This window comes from Columba livia, chromosome 3 (genome assembly GCF_036013475.1).
Source record: "Columba livia isolate bColLiv1 breed racing homer chromosome 3, bColLiv1.pat.W.v2, whole genome shotgun sequence".
NCBI classification, from domain to species: Eukaryota; Metazoa; Chordata; class Aves; order Columbiformes; family Columbidae; genus Columba; species Columba livia.
The window spans coordinates 4,603,449-4,620,596 of NC_088604.1; the positions used below are offsets into that span (position 1 = coordinate 4,603,449).

Below are 17,148 nucleotides of genomic sequence, written 5' to 3' on the forward strand. Positions count from 1 at the left end.
TCTGAGGTTGCAGGTTCTCTACAGAAAACCTCCCTTAGAAATAGCTTCATCCTTCAATTGAAGCCACATACTGCACATATTTTTAAGAAAAAGGTAGCCTCATTTTTGCACTGATTTAATTTTCGCAGTGGAATGAGTTTTTATACACTGATTTGTTACTGCCTCTTCCTCTTTCAAGAGCTATGATTTCTTTAACAGCTACGAAATATACTCACAGAATTTTGCCAAGCTTCTACATCAGGTCGGCCTAAACCATAGGTGAATTATCCTAAGATTACATGCAAACTAAGCATCGTTTTGAGCTTTAAAGAGGTATCCAAAAGCTCTTTGAAGAATGTTCCAACTGCAATTCTTAAATATATTTATATATAAATGCATACTGCCCTACAATATCATAACAAAGAAAAAGACTTTAGGAGGTGAGATCAAAGGACCAGAGGAATAGTAAAATATGACTCAGAGAGGCTACAAATGACAATATGATATTCAAATAGTAACCAACTGTGGTGCACGAATGCTCCTGCCAAGGCTGACTTGTTACGACTCCTTGGGTAACGATTTTCTAAAACTCTTGTCAATATCAGTGTGTTCAAAAACCTCCTGTGCTTTAGCCCGTGTGACAATTCCTCCTTCTTGTAGTTATCTGAGTTACTTCTCAGACAGGTGCTGCACTTGTGCACACAAGTGTATGTACACACATACATAAGCAGTCCTTATCTGTAAAGAATTTATCTTATAAACAAGGCAGAAAGGATCTATAAGAATCACTGTTTTGGGAATGGCAACTTTTGGTGATAGAACTTGTGAAGGAACATTTGGAGTCACTGAGGAGATGCTGGTGGGACCAGGAGCAGCACCTGGATCGATGGAGTCTAACCACAGGTGCTGTCACAACAGGGGCCTGTACAGGTGAGACCTGGCCAGGGTATGGCAATGGCAATTCCTACAGACATATTTATTTATTTATCCATCTAATTATTGATTTATTCATTAGTTTATTTATTTTCCTGGACCCCTGCTTCTTGTTGACTCAGCAGATATTTTTCCAAAGTGAAGGTGAAGCTAGTGTCTTTTTTCCCTAGAGATGTCTTCAGGTCTACTGCTTGAAGAGGTCAGTCTCTGTTTCTGAAACATTTCTTGTTCCCCCCAGGTGGGTTTACAGTGAGAGCTGAACGTCTGACCTTCATCAACTCACCTTTCCAAGTGTCCTTCCCCTTTCCTCACTCCGCCATCCTTGAGGATCTCGATGGTTCTATCACAGGGCAGAAGGGAAGTCGTCTCCTCCCTTCCACAGATATCCTTGCAGAATCTTGCACAGCCAGTGCCAACTTCAGCCAAGCTTCTGGTGGCAGTGTTTGTGGCAGCGATGTTGTTTTCCACCGCATGACTCTTTATTTGTAAGTAACTATTCCACTTTTGAGAAATCAGCATGGATGTTACTTGCTGTGTTTTATATGAGAGAGCTGCTGGCTTTGAACACTGTCCCAGGACTCCTGTCCCTCTGTTGGGGCCTAAACGAGGTCAAAAGCCTGACCACTGGCATGCATTAGTCTGTATTGCTGTCCACGTGGTCTCTGGCACTGTTTTAGTTCTGACTGCTCGTTCTTGCCCAAATAGTTCTCAGGCATGGCTTGAGAGAGCACAGGGACTTAGGTGTTGTCCCAAAGAGCATGAGTGGTCACCATGCAAACACTGTCAATGTGTCCCATTACAGCTGTTGGGAACCCGTGTCCTTGATTTGATCGCCTGTGGAGCGGTGTTTAGTGCCACTTAGAATGCCTTGTGATGTTTCTCTTGGCTTGTCACTCTGTGGCAGAAGGACAAGGATCTTCTGGAGACACTCTGCCAGATCTGGTCTCTCACACTAAAGTTTTTAATTGCATGGAGCATTTTAAGCAGCACGAGATACCTCTGTTCCTTTGATCTTCCTCTTAGGGGCTGGTCAGCTGAACTGCCCTTTGGGTTTCTACTATGATGCTATAGTGACTGTAATGGTCATGCAAAGCATATTTAAATATCAGTAAACATATAGTTGTCTCAGTCCTAAACTGAATGATGACTTTCACAGCATTATTTTGGCCCAAGACAGCTATCCCTCACCCAAGCAATTCACGGGTACAATTTAGAGGTCAATGCAACCCAAGGAACCATTTCCAGCAGGGTAGGTTAGATGTCCTCATGCTGTCTTGGAGGCTGAAGGAGTTTGACCATATGGATATGGCCAGGCCATGTCAGAAGGCCTCAAGGCTTACATACTCTATGAGTGGATGAGATATTACCATGTCTTACCATGTAGGCTACACATCCTCCTTGCTGTTATCTCTTCACGCTTCCAGTAAATCACGTCTACTAAGTTTGTAACAGAACTCAATTTTTTTTTTTTTTTAAATTTTTTAAAATTTTTTTTTAGAGGGATAGAAAACAGCTTTTTAGAGTTCAGCGTCCTACTGTCGCTGCCTCATATTCCACAGTTGTAATAACCCAGTCCTGAGATGCAGCCAGGACTTAACCATCAGCTCTGATGGTTGTACAGATCCCAAGTGCTGTCCCAGCCCACTCCTGTTGCTGTACGTTAAGCTGGACTTGTTCATCAGCAAAGTATTGCCTCCACTTCTGTTGCCAGGAAGTACACTTGCAAGTTCCTTGTATAAAAATAAAGGAGGAGTGGAAAGGGTTTTGCAAAACTAAACACCACTCCTTCTTTTCTTCCCATCATCATCTTCCCTTCCCAGTTCCTTGTTCAACATTTCACTTTCTTTTTGAAGTACAAGCCTAAACCATTATGAATTAAGAGTTTGGAATCATTCTGATTTTACAAAAAGGTTGCTAGGTAGAAGACAAAATACAACTGTGCTAGATGTCTTACCGGACCAGTTAACCGTGAGGTCTTGGGCAAATCACTTGCCTTTCTATCCTGTATTTACTTTGGCTATATGGACTACCAGCTCTTTGGACTGATGCTCTGTGGGTGGATAGAGCTTGTCACAACATTGCCTGTAGTGGGATATGAGTCCTTTCAGATGCTGCCACAAAGTAAATGTCAATAATGGATGACAGCTAACGTATTCAATACACGTCATTCCTCTTTACATCAAAAGGTGGTTAAAGAGCAAGTACAAATTGGAGTTCATCTGCACAATTGCTGTTGAACTCTGGAAATGTTTGAGCCCTCACCTAAACCTTGTCTTTCCCAGTAAACTGATTACGAGTTTTAGATTAGTCATATTGAAGGCTGGGCACTTCTCAATCAACCTTTTATTTTGAGCAAGTTTTCTTCCTTTTCCTTCTTTATTATTCATCTACATGAGCTGGGAGTCAACTTAGATCAAAGATACTTGGCAGTTGGAGTAGCAGAGACCAACTGTTATCTTGTCCTCTCAAGGACTACATACTTAACAGAGAAACTCAAGAGACCATTAACAACCTCTCTGTGCTGCTTCCAGATCCTCTCTCCCGAGTAGCTCCCACCAGCCAAATCACCATCTCATTAAATTGAAAGGCTGTCAGCCGGTCACCAAGTAAAAGTAGTGAGTCAGGGAGACTTAGGTCACAGAGATAGAACTCTAAAATGATGGAACTTGTAGAGGAACAGGGTGGGGAATGAAAGGAGCTGGAGGGCATTAAGGATGAAAGCAAATTAATAAAATATTTGCAGCACGACCAAAGAATGAGAATGTGAGGGGAGAAGAAGAAAGGGTGAATTTTGTCCAGATGTATTTGAAAAGTGTTTGCAATAAAAGTGAATAGATTAGGATTAACACAACAAAACATGACTAGGTGCAATTGGCAGAGGTTAAGCAGAGATAGTAAAGATAGATGGGTGACAGGAAGAATTTCCAAGCAGTGCAATATCTTGGATTCATCTAATCTCAGTAAAAAAGATGAAAGTACTGTTGCTTGGCTTTCTTTACTTTCTGAAGAGCAAAGATTTTTAAATTGCTCTGGAATAAATCCTTCTTTTGTGGTCTACCAAGCTACTTGTCAGGTCTGTAGCTTGCTAGCTCCTAGTTGTACTTACCACTCACGGTAAATCCTCGTAGTCAGTAAAACAGGGGTGCTATCAAAACAAGGAGTGTAAAACATATTTCAGGCCTCTGAGACCAAGGCTTGAGCACTGAACTCATGTTTACTGATCATCAGGCCAAAGTGATAGCAGAAGAGCATCTTCATTTTGATGTATGAGGTGAACTTTTCAGGCAACAGCCTAAAATAGTCTCATCTCCTGTGCTCAATATCTGTCATGGTCCAGAGTGGTGCATTCTTTGTGTTCTTCAGTAGAAAGCATGAAGGGGCTTGAGATCACAGTATCGCAGTATGTTTGGGATTGGAAGGGACCTCAAAAGATCATCTAGTCCAATCCCCCTGCTGGAGCAGGAACGCCTAGGTGAGGTTGCACAGGAACATGTCCAGGTGGGTTTTGAATGTCTCCAGAGAAGGAGACTCCACAACCTCCCTGGGCAGCCTGGGCCAGTGCTCTGTCACTCTTACTGAGAAGTTTTTTCTCAAATTTAAGTGGAACTTCTTGTGTTCCAGCTTGATCCCATTACCCCTTGTCCTATCATTGTTTGCCACCGAGAAGAGCCTGGCTCCATCCTCATGGCACTCACCCTTTATATATTTATAAACATTAATAAGGTCACCCCTCAGTCTCCTCCAAACTAAGGAGACCCAGCTCCCTCAGCCTTTCTTCATAAGGGAGGTGCTCCACTCCCTTAATCATCTTCGTTGTCCTGCGCTGGACCCTCTCCAGCAGTTCCCTGTCCTTCTTGAACTGAGGGGCCCAGAACTAGACACAATATTCCAGATGTGGTCTCACCAGGATGGTGGGTTTTTGTTTCCCCTGAGTTTCTGCTACAAAAATCTTAAAGGCTGAGGTGAGCAATGGATTTTGGGATGGGAGTTCTGGTATGACAACCTTTATCCCAGCAACCTTAGGCTCATTCCATGATCCTGAAGGCAACTGACAAGGCTTGGCCATGGTTGTGTCATTGACATTCGTAGCCTCCAGAATATCAGAGGAGTTGCATCAGCACCACGTTTTAGGAAAGATGCTTAGGATAGGTCTGGTTGGCACAAGCTAAAATCATGTCTGGGACCATTTTACTTATTTAACAGTTACAATGTGGGCAATTAAATGCAAGTGCATGCAAATTAACTCTTTATTTTTGTGTTGTTTAATTTACCAGAGTATATGTATTGGCACTTTTCCCCAAAAAATTGTAAGTTTCGGGGGAAAAAAAGAAAAGTATGAGAAACCCTAGGAACCCAGTTTTTTAGAGAAAACAAGTATCTTGAGCATTTCTTGACTCTCTGTCCTGAACTGCTTCACCAAACAACTTCCAGGGCAGTGAGGATCCATTTCCAAGCTTGTATTGCTGTAACAAAATCTTCTTCACAAAGTCCACTTGAAAGTTAAAATAATGCAGCACTTAAGCACCCTTTAAAGAGTGTTTTTATGTCTTTTAAGAATCTAATTGAAGCTTATAAAAGTCTTTATAAATTTATATGTGAGAAAGTTATTGAGTAGTCTGAAGAACAGCTTATGCGACGGCACAGCACAGCATGGCCGCAGGCTAGATACGGCTGCTCCAAATGCCACTGCTACCCATATTATCATGAAAATATGACTCTCTATTAATATTAAAACAAATTTTCATTAAAAAATTGTCATAACATGATTAAGTGACTTTAAAAGTTTCTTCACATTATGCAGAATTTTTACAAGAGGAGAGCATTAGAATAATCGGCAGCCGGGCAGGACCTTGCGGCAAAGGGGACTCCAAACATTTTGCGGCTGAGCACACCAGAAGGAAGTTTGCTTCTTATTCCTTTTGTTTTCTTGTTGTTCCCTTTCATTTGCTTCCCCCTTCTCACTGCAGAAACCTGGGACTTGCTCAGCATCAGTCTTGTAGATCAAGTCTTTTATTGCTTCCCTCCTCTTAGCCTGCTGCAGAGGAAAAGATTAACTTTCTTCTTTATAGCCTTAATTCCTAAATCTGGTCTAATATCCTCTCCTGTCGTGCATGCATTCAGTTGCTGCAAACCCAGCCGCTGCTGATGGGTTCGTGTGAAAAGAATAGCGTACCCCCTACCTCCATGTCTTTGAGTCTTGAAGAGAGTTCAAATGGTTACTCCAGTTTTGCTTTCCCTTTGGTATTTACTTACTTCAGATGAACACCCACCTGCTGCGAAACACCCTTGCAATCACACTTCTTCTCTCAATGTGTACTTGCTCAGTTGCTCTCTGGTCATGTATTTTCCCTGTGTAACTTGACTGTATCTACACACGGGGCAGCTCACACCCTCACTTGACCTCATAATTCAGACCTTTCAGGGCTTCTGTGGCATAAGGTGGAAGGCAAATATTAAACCATTGGTTGTTGGCTGCTCAGTTAGCCAACACATCAGTTGAACTTCAGTGATTCAACACTTAACTGCATTATATTTCTGAACATCTGAGACATCCCACCAAAGCAACGAAGATAAATTTGCTTCCCAGTGTAAGACACCTTTCCATTTACCATTCAGCCTGGGTTCAGAGAATCACAGAATCACAGAATGTCACGGGTTGGAAGGTACCTGGAAAGCTCATCCAGTGCAATCCCCCCATGGAGCAGGAACACCCAGATGAGGTTACACAGGAAGGTATCCAGGCGGGTTTGAATGTCTGCAGAGAAGGAGACTCCACAACCTCCCTGAGCAGCCTGGTCCAGCCTCGGGCACCCTCACTGGGAAGAAGTTTCTTCTCAAATTTAAGTGGAACCTCTTGTGTTCCAGTTTGAACCCATTATCCCTTGTCTTACCATTGGTTGTCACTGAGAAGAGCCTGGCTCCATCCTCGTGACACTCATCCTTTCCATATTGATAACTATGAATGAGGTCACCCCTCGGTCTCCTCTTCTCCAAGCTCAAGAGTCCCAGCTCCCTCAGCCTTTCCTCACATAGGAGATACTCCACTCCCTTCAGCATCTTTGTTGTCCTGCACTGGACTCTGTCCAGCAGTTCTCTGTCCTTCTGGAACTGAGGGCCCAGAACTGGACACAATATTCCAGGTGTGGTCTCCCCAGGGCAGAGTTGAGGGGCAGGAGAACCTCTCTGACCTACTGACCACCCCCCTTCTAATCCATCCCAGGTACCATTTGCCTTCCTGGCCACAAGTGCCCAGTGCTGGCTCATGGTCACCCTGCTGTCCCCCAGGACCCTCAGATCCCTTTCACCTATGCTGCTCTCTAAGAGGTCAGTCTCAATCCCCAACTTATACTGGCAGGAAAGCTACATCCTGGACAGGCAGATGAGTATGCAAGAGAAGGTGTTTCTCCAGGTCTGTCCCCTCAGCTTGACCATTGCTTGGGGTGTTTCTGGTTACAGGGAGGTATATTTAGCATTGAGGCAGAATTTGCTAGTCCTGCACTTCAATTGCTTACAAGGAGAAGCCTGACAATCTGGTTGGGTGCTTGTTGAGGGCTGGATGGATCCAAGCCAGATATGCCAGCTGGCATAACCAATATATTATTAGCCTTAAAATTGTATTAATGTGTAGAGGACTGCAAGTGAGCAATGGGTGTGCAGTAACACCATGCCCAGAGTACCTGCAGCCAGATTTTCAGATCTGCTTTGGATGCTTTAGATCTCTGCCTGACATGGGATGAGCAGAGTGACAAAGTGGTCCTCTGTAGATATTTCTTATGCTTGCACTGTTTGAACTGCTTCCTTACCAGCCACTGTCCAGCTCAGAATTTGTATCTGATTTTAGTTTTCCTTAAAATATCAACCTATAAACTATAGGAGCTGGGGAACTGATGTGAGAACAGAGAGGGGTTTGGAAGCCAGGGGTACCAAACTCAAAAGCTACTTTGAATGAAACCATCTCAACTTGTCAGTCACAACCCAATCTGGGAGGTCATCTCAGTTCTTTTGCCACTTCACATTCAGGAGACCTATCGCATAGTGTCTGCTCAGGATCTAGTTATTTTTGAGAAGACCCATACGTGCAAAAATGTGCTGATGGAAAGGGTTCATAATATAAGGCAGACTTGAATCATGTCTCTCAAGGAAGATGCACACATTTACTTAAAACAGCTGAAAATTCTTAATTCTTGGCAACTAAAATAAAAATAACTAGTTTTGAGCCCGGCATTAAACCTGTAAAGTGTTTGGTAGGGCCATAATTTGGAATCAGCCTCTATTTGGCCAACAATAAATCAGGCTGTTGCTATAAACATTTGGTGTCCCGTTAGAAGTTCAATGCTATATTGTTTCCTGTTTTGGAGAGAGGTAATCATAAAGTATTATACACAAATGTATCAAAAAGAAAACATTTAGAGCTAAACACAGTGTCTGTCTTCATACACAAAGATACGGACTCAGGATAAGTAAGTTAATGGTAATCATAAACAGGAGAGTTAATATTTGTTCTACTTGATGTTATCGATTGGTTTAACAAATCCTTTGTGGCCCGTCTATGTTGACCAGTTCTACACAATACACTTCAGCTAAATTACATCACAGTTTATACAATCACAACTGATAAATTGTGGCTCAGACTGTAAAGTCCTATCCAGTAATTCTGCTATATTTCTAAAGCAAATTGCTCCTTAATTGAAACCTGCTTCAATATAAAAATACAGGCTTTTCAGTGAGTCATCCTTTTTTTACACCCCTCTCCCCCACCCCTTTACACTTTGTAAAGGCTTCCAGCAGTTTAAAGTGAGGGTTAATTTTGCATTAAGACCCTTGCCTCCTAGTTTCTTTCAAATAAAGCCAGGGGAAGTAGAGGGGAAGGCTCTTTCCCCTGATAATGAAGCTCTCTGTGTTAATGATGCATTCAGGCTCCCTTGGATCCTCTGAATTAGAAATACTCATGTGTGCGTGCTAGTCTGCTTCATTAACATTAAGGAGAGGTAGATTGGTGGCTATTTAGGGCACAGTGAAATCACTGGCTATTTAGGGCAAATGGAAATGGTGCTAATTGTGGCTGTTAATTCCATTAGTAAGGTACTTCCATTTTGGTGTCAGTTTGGCATAGAGGTGAAAAAAACCCAAGCACACTGACATTCTTTCAAGGGGAATGTAGTGTCAGGCTCATTGTTGGCTTGTATCAGTTACCTCCTCTACAGACCTTGTCATGAAGGGACCCTGAAGTTAGTTTTAGGCAGACAACAAGGTCCAAAACAGGATTTATTCCGTTCAGAAAAGTCTGGAAAAATGGGAAATGGGGTTTATACAATTAACATAAACTACAGATTTGGATATCAACTTGAGGAGATTATTTGGGGTACAACAAAATAAGAATAACGGAGATCCACAGCATGCGTACACGCGCTCACAATAAAAAACACCAAAGCTGTCCCTGACCCCAGGAAAAATACACCCACGTGTCTAGTGAGGAATTATATTAAGGATACACACTTACCTGAGTCTGGCAAGGAATTATTAAAGAAAATACATGTGCTTATATTTAAGCACGGAATAGACCAACTGGCCCAGCGAGGAAAATAGAAAGATATATCTAGTAAGTTTTCTCGCACCCAAACGAGATGGCGAGGTTGTCCCAATAACAGAATCACAGAGTCAGTCACAAAATGTCAGGGGCTGGAAGGGGCCTGGAAAGCTCATCCAGTGCAATCCCCCCGTCAGAGCAGGAAAACCCAGATGAGGTTACACAGGAAGGTGTCCAGGTGGGTTTGAATGTCTGCAGAGAAGGAGACTTCACAACCCCCCTGGGCAGCCTGGGCCAGGCTCTGGCACCCTCACTGGGAAGAAGTTTCTTCTCAAATTTAAGTGGAACCTCTTGTGTTCGAGTTTGAACCCATTGGCCCTTGTCCTACCATTGCTTATCACTGAGAAGAACCTAGCTCCATCCTCCTGACACTCACCCTTTCCATATTGATAGCCATGAATGAGGTCACCCCTCAGTCTCCTCTTCTCCAGCTCGAGAGCCCCAGCTCCCTCAGCCTTTCCTCACACGGGAGATGCTCCACTCCCTTCAGCACCTTGGTGGCTGAGCTGGACTCTTTGCAGCAGTTCCCTGTCCTTCTGGAACTGAGGGCCCAGAACTGGACACAATATTCCAGGTGTGGTCTCCCCAGGGCAGAGTAGAGGGGCAGGAGAACCTCTCTGACCTACTGACCACCCCCTTCTAATTCACCCCAGGTACCATTGGCCTTCCTGGCCACAAGTGCCCAGTGCTGGCTCATGCTCATCCTGCTGTCCCCAGGACCCCCAGGTCCCTTTCCCCTACACTGCTCTCCAACAGGTCATTTCCCAGCTTACACTGGAACCTGGGGTTATTCCTGCCCAGATTCAAGACTCTACACTTTCCCTTGTTATATTTAATTAAATTTTTCCCTGCCCAACTCTCCAGCCTGTCCAGGTCTCTGGATGGCAGCACAGCTTCCAGTGTTAACCACTCCTCCCAGCTTGGTGTCTTCAGCAAACTTGCAGATAGTACACTCTATTCCCTCATCCAAATCACTGATGAATATATTGAATAATACCAGCCCCAGCGCTGACCCTTGAGGCACTCCACCTGGGAGGTTTCCTTAGGCAGAGATCCTGCCTAAGGGTAGGCTTCTGACACATAGACCTGCAGCTCCGAGAAGACCACAAATGGTTCAGTTTACCCCAATTTTTGCTTTGGTGAGCTGGCTCTCCATCAGGAGTGGGGTCTGTGCTTGCGGGTGGCAACACCTCGAGCAAGGTATGTAAAAGGCAAGGGCACAACATTCCAGGTCAAGGAAACCCCAGAGATTTAAGGCCATGATGATATCTCATGTTTCCTTTCCTTCCTGGGTCATGAACAAACTTCCAAGTGAAGGTCAGTGAATCCAGACTATCATGATGCGAAAACATGCAAAGACTTCTTCCTCATAAAGGCTTTCTGGCATTAAAAAAATGTCATTTTCAAACTAAAAATTCTCCATTGAAGATGTATTTCACTTCACTGTAGCCATGTGAAAGTTAGCTGTCTAGATTAATATCTTTATCTGGGGTCTTTTTATAACCTCTCATCAAGACTGGTGTCCAACAGAGTTGGGTTCACATTTACATCACTAGTTAGTGAATTCGTATTCACATTCGCTAGCTAATGGAGCTACACAGCTAGTGTGGAATTGCCACCAAACTTGCTGACAGATCAGTCATGTCTTGTAGCCTTTGTATTCCTCCCTATACCTCTATATCCCTCCCTATACCTCTCTATCCCTCCCTATACCCCTCTATCCCTCCCTATACCCCAGCAGAATTTCTTATCTGTCTTTAAAACTTCTTGGAAGTACTGGGGAGAAATCCCTGAGACAGGCGACTCGAGCTGTCTCATCAGACTTCTCCAGTGACAAAGAATAAAATGAATAGAGCAAAACTACGCAGATTTACGTTTTACAGAGGGTGGGGATGAGTCTCCATCGCTTGCTGTGGCGTTGTGCACCTTTGTAAATCAATAAAGAGATTTCTGATGCACGGGAGAGTTTAATGTTTCATCTCATTTTGTGTGCTGTGCTTCTGCTGCTAGAAATGTTTTCCTGAATACCTGTGCAGGTGCTGATAACTCTGGAAATAATGTGCTTGTTGTCATTTACTTGCTTAATTAGCAGCCTAATATCCTGGTCCAGTTAATGCCTATAAAAGGAGGTTTATTAGTAGTACGAAAGCTGTTTAAGCCTTATAAACTCCTTCCAGTCAGCTTCATTGGTCTGCCAATATCTTCTGGTTGAGTGATTCTTTGCTGATTCACGCTTCTCTTTGCTGTTGCTGTTTCTCAGCTGAATGTTTCTAGGAAACCAGAAAGTCCTTTGACAAAGTGATAACCACCAGAAAAACAAACAAAAAAACTAAAACAAACAAACAAACAAAAAAAGAACTGATTTAAAAAGACACACAAAAAAATCTGCAGGCAATCCTCCTCCAAGATGACTGCTACGGTAATTATGAGATATCTCCAAAGCAACAAGGCGAAAAACAACCAAAAATTGCAAGTACAGCCAGGCAAATTGCAGAACATGAATTTTAACGTATGACCCAACCCTCCAGACTGGATAAGGCTTACTTACACAAGAGTAACCAGAAAACTCTATCAAATTTTGTGAAGATCAAGATCCTAAAAGTTGAACCTTAGGCTCATGAATGATGTGCTCAGACTTCTAGTTGCAGAGCAATACTCCAATTTAGAAAAATTATTTTAGCTATGCTTAAAAGAGATCTTTTTTGTTTGTTATTTTTGTTTGGTTGCTTTTGTTTTGTTTTGTTTTGTTTTGTTTTCCTTTTAAGATTAATGTCAGCTCAAATTTCAAAACTGACTACATGGACTCAAGGTGAATCTGCCAACTTGCCTTGATCTTGCAGCAGCACTTAACTCATTTATAAATCTGCTGCATTCATCTTCATGGCAGAACCATGGCCCCAGGGTACCTGGCAAGCCAGCAAAGCTTCTCCTAAGCTGAGAACTAGATCTGCAGTCCTGGAACGTGTATCCTGAGCAATTCTCCATGTATAATGTGAAGGATGCAAGAAACAGGAAAAAACTTATGAGTTTCAGTTGTGCAGTTGCAACCCCAATTTCCTTATAAGCATGTCTAGTGCTGGCAGGGCCTTGATGAACCTTTTGACTGCTCAGATGTGAGTGACCAGAAAACTCTATCAAATTTAATGAAGATGAAGATCCTAAAAGTTGAACCTGAGCCTCGTGTGTGTGACAGATGGGGAAATAGCCAGACAGAATAGGAGTTGGTACCCTGGCTGTTGCTATTGCTCTGCTTTGGCACAAGGTTTTCTCATCTGTGCCTTTATTCCTCTACCCTTTGTCTCTCTTTCTCTTTTCACAGCATTTCAGGAAGAGATTGGTTCTTAGCATATTTGTAAAGACCTACACAAATGTAGTCACTTTCTGAGAGAGAAGCAGCATATACTACCATAATTCAAACAAAAACAGAACTGTAAAAGTTGCAAAATGACAGAGTTCAGTGAAAAAATGTGATTATATATATGTATATTTTTCCTACAGAAAAGAGGCTCCAGACATTCCCTATAATTTAACTGTGACTGACAGTAGGAATAAGACAACCACAGTCAATTACGTCCCTGATACTTTATCAAATCTGTATGGTTGGATGGTTCTCCTCTTGGATAAAGAGACTTATACATTGACATTTGACAACTCTTTGGTCAGCAAACAGCTCAAGGTAACACGGGAATCTTTTATAATTTCAAAATGATACTTGGAAAAGATAATCATGTTCTCAGCTAACCGCATGAGCAGAGAGAGGAAAAAAGTAAATGCACTGAGAAAATCTCGGTAGATTTATAGGTAGGGCTTTGATATGATGACCTGGTTCCTGAAGCTCTTAGTAGTAACTTGGAGCAGGAAGATAACTTTGGGTGTCTTAGATGAAAACTCAGTGTGGTTCTTAACGATCAACAAAATTTATACTACTGTAAGACATACCAAAGCATGGTTTTCAGAAGGCATTGTTCCTCTGTACCTTTTAAGGGTGATGAGGGGAGTTGATTTTGTTTGCATTTGCCTTCACCTTCTGCTTAATTTTACATCTCTCTTCCGTGTTTCCAACACATAGTTTGCAAAACAATATATTGCATGTGAGAAGCACCATCTCCTTTATCCCTTCACATTGCACTCCATGGAGCAATAATCACAGAGACAGAAATGTTCACTTTAGTTTCCTCTTCTCTAGTATTCGGTGACATTCAGCAACTTCGTGACTGGGAATTACTTGCTGGTGGAACACAAGGACCTTCCTGATCATCCTGAGGTTGCGGTGTCCTGTGGGACAAGGTCCGGACAATCACTTCAATCGCTGCCTTCATACGGTCATCATAAGAGCTGCGACTGGTATCTTGACAGCAGATTGAGGAAATTAACCTATTTGGGTAAGTGCAATATGAGGCATATAATGTACCTTTTAGTTCAAGAATGGTGATAGAGCTGATGCCTTTTTAATTTCAACCCTCAAACCACACAAAGTCTTAGAAACACAAGGCCGTCTTTCATTGAGTGAGAAGTCCTTCAAAATCATCAATCAAATAGGTCACACCAGGTTCGTTTTTATGCAATCTATCTGATGCTTGATGTGCTGACAGAAGGAATGTATTATAAATAGTAGAGTAACGTAACATCAGTTGAATTTGAATTGGTGTTTTGGAGAGGAAAACATGTTAAATTCCACTAATGATCTCTGTTGTGAGATGGTCCCATATCACATTAATAAATTATCCTCAGTCTGTCTAGGCTGAGCCCACTGAAGGCAGTAGGATTACTGAGCAAGGGTTTTTCCTGTAAACCTTCAAAGGTGTCATAGACCTTTAAAGTTGGGTATGTTGGCTTTGTACACTAGATCTAGAAGTGTGGTGGTCACTTTTTTAAGAAATTCAGGTATTTACTGATATTTATTTGGACTGTCAATACCCTATTCTTTTAAATTTGGGACACTTCCTGTGATTCACATTCTCAAGAAAATGATTTTATAAGGGTCTAAGTTCTATATGTAAAAGGCAAGGTAATGATTGTTGCCATAATTAATAGTAGTAGAACCTGGAATCACACTAACATTTCAGTGCTTTTGGGAGGAATATTTTATCCTGTATGATTATCATACAGGGAAGCCAAGGTAGAAAGATAACAATTTGCACAGTAATGGAAAATTTTGTTAGCAATTTAATATGTTTTAATAAATTTCTCGTGATTTGTACCTACGAGATATTATGCAGATGGCTTTCTTATGTAGGATCTCTTTAGAAATGAGCAACTAGAACAATAAGTGGGAAAGCGGAGAAGAAAACATGGCTGGAATGTGGGCAGGCAACCCCTGAGCTTCATCTGACAACAATGAAAACCATCCAGTGTGCAATTGATGAGAAATGGGGAATCCTGTATCTTGACTTCAGTCTGAGGGTCACACTTGCTGCATTCATCTCTGGTTCTGCAGCCAGTTAGCTACTGAAAGAACCAATATGGGAATTTTACTATTATTCAGTTTACTTACAGTGTAAATTTTGTTCTTTCAAATATGCAAGTCAACCGTTTATGGTTTGGACATCTTAAATTGCTCATTCATAACTAGGCCAATATTGGATAGCTCAGAGATGACACTTAATTCTTGGCCTCTTACTACTACTGAAAATAGAGAAGATAATGGTCTTGGGAAGACTGGGACAAAGTGACTTGGCTGTTATATGTAACTCTTGCATCACAGATAATTTTTAGTCCTTCTCTTGCCTTCCTTTCATCTTGATTTTTATTATATGAAGAGTTCTTTGTTGTTTCTCATTTTAATACAGAGAGAAACAATCATCCAAAGAACATGAAGGGAAATTTATGAAAACACCTAACATGTATAATTCACACCGGGAACATTTTCAGTAAGGACTTTTATAGCAGTGAGATCAATAATTCAGTGCTGGGCACCTTTTAGCTAATGCTGTTGGTAGGGTAAAAGTCTGAAAAAAAGCAAGCAGATTCCTAGCCCTGGTGTGCCATTTAATTTCTCTCCTGATCTCCGCTGTGCAGGCTGAGGATAATTAACCATCAGAGCAGACTCGAGGCATGTGGTGGACTTTCCATCACTCAGGGTCCTTAGATGATGCTTGGCCATCTTTTCAGAGAAATATGCCCCAGCTCTGCAAGAAGCCATTAGAAACCTCATGAGGCGAGATTCACGCTCCATAGGAGGTCAGAGGCGGCTGCCACAATAGTCCCTTCTGGCCTTAAAAACCCTCCAGTGCACCCACTGACCCAGAGAGGACAAGACTTGAAGGTCTGGCCTTCATAACACATTCCTGCCTAACTCTGCAAACTGTTTTAATTATTATTATTGTTATTTTTAATTTACATTTAACTCTATGAAATAATTAGCCAACTAATTAATCCCGTTTACAAGCTTTGTCGGATTCTTCAGCTGTCCGTCATGCTGGCGTTGAGTCTCAGCTCCCTCCTTCATCCGACACGGTCTCCATGGCTACAGGCTGCATCTGCTGACACCCCACTCTCTATTTACTGCTTAATTAAGAATTTCACGCTCAGCCCTTATCTGCTGCTAAGAACAAGAACACACTGTTAAGAAACTCCAAATTTAGGCTGCCGCACAAGGAAAGCCTTTCTTGTCGTCCTGACTGCGTGGAGCCTCTTTAACTACCCTCTTGGCAACTGCGCTGCTGCCCTTCAATCAAAAATCATTAAATGGGGCAGAGATAATGAGCATGTAGCATATCAAAAGGAGGATGTTTGCTCGGGCTAAGGAGGAAAAGCTGTAAGGGCCTACAAGCAGCCGCCACTTCAAAGGGAGAAGGGGCTGATAAAGAGTCATTTGTTCCTGTTTGACTTATGTAAAAGGTCTGGAATGTCGGAGCCCCGTCTCGCAGACGCGGGTCCCCCTGTGTCGGTGCTCGTGTGTCAGCGGCCGGGCAGCTGGGCCACAAACAGCATCAGCCCAAGCGTATAATCACTCGACTCCGCGGCCACAATAGGCACTTGTAGGGGGTGGCGGAGGGAGGGCCGGGGGGACAATGGGAAGACAATTATTGCAGCTGCTCGGGAGGGCCATAATTCTTCCTGCAGAAAGTAGCCGGCTCTTGCAAGGGCGGAGGGGAGAGCTCCAGCATATTAGTCATCCCTCCGACTTTTTGGAAGCACTTCGGTGGGGTTTCGACAGCTGCTGGTGTAACCGCCTCCTTCCAATAATTGCGCATTCTGGCAAGGGTCAACTTACTTTTGACCCTCCGCTTTTGTGCCCAGCAGAAAGCCTTTTAGGGCAAACCGTGGGGAAGTGGCAGGGGTGTGTTACATCCAAAATTAACGTCGGTAAATACGTATCAGATGCCGGCTCATTCACAAGCAGGCCCCTGATTTCACACAGCCTTTTGCTCAGGCATGGCAGGGGAAAAAGGAGAGAAGGGGAGGGAAGACCCCACAACTGAGAAGATATTGTTATTCAAACAAAGCAGGCAGCTGAATGAAGCCACCTTGGCCAGCAGTTTGCACAGGCTCAGGCTTTCTCCATGCCCCTGTCATGCAAGTGTTTGTTTGTCTTTGGGGGAGAAAAAAAGGCCTGTCTAACACAGAAGACAAGAAAATATACCATATGGAGAGGATTAAAGGAGTTAAGTTGCCCTGATGCTTTGCATGCTTGCAGTTTTGTAAAT

The 17,148-nt window shown here is 42.8% G+C and overlaps 1 protein-coding gene across 2 annotated transcripts in view; it reads left to right on the forward strand.

The window, feature by feature from the left end:
* PKHD1 (PKHD1 ciliary IPT domain containing fibrocystin/polyductin) overlaps positions 1-17,148 on the forward strand; it is a 278,356-nt gene that overhangs the window by 148,269 nt on the left and 112,939 nt on the right. For both annotated transcript variants that reach the window (XM_065055657.1, XM_065055656.1), the window contains exons 47-49: positions 1,151-1,397; positions 12,998-13,175; positions 13,686-13,881. In XM_065055657.1, coding sequence (XP_064911729.1) covers positions 1,151-1,397; positions 12,998-13,175; positions 13,686-13,881 — 621 coding nt within the window. The remainder of the gene's footprint in view (positions 1-1,150; positions 1,398-12,997; positions 13,176-13,685; positions 13,882-17,148) is intronic.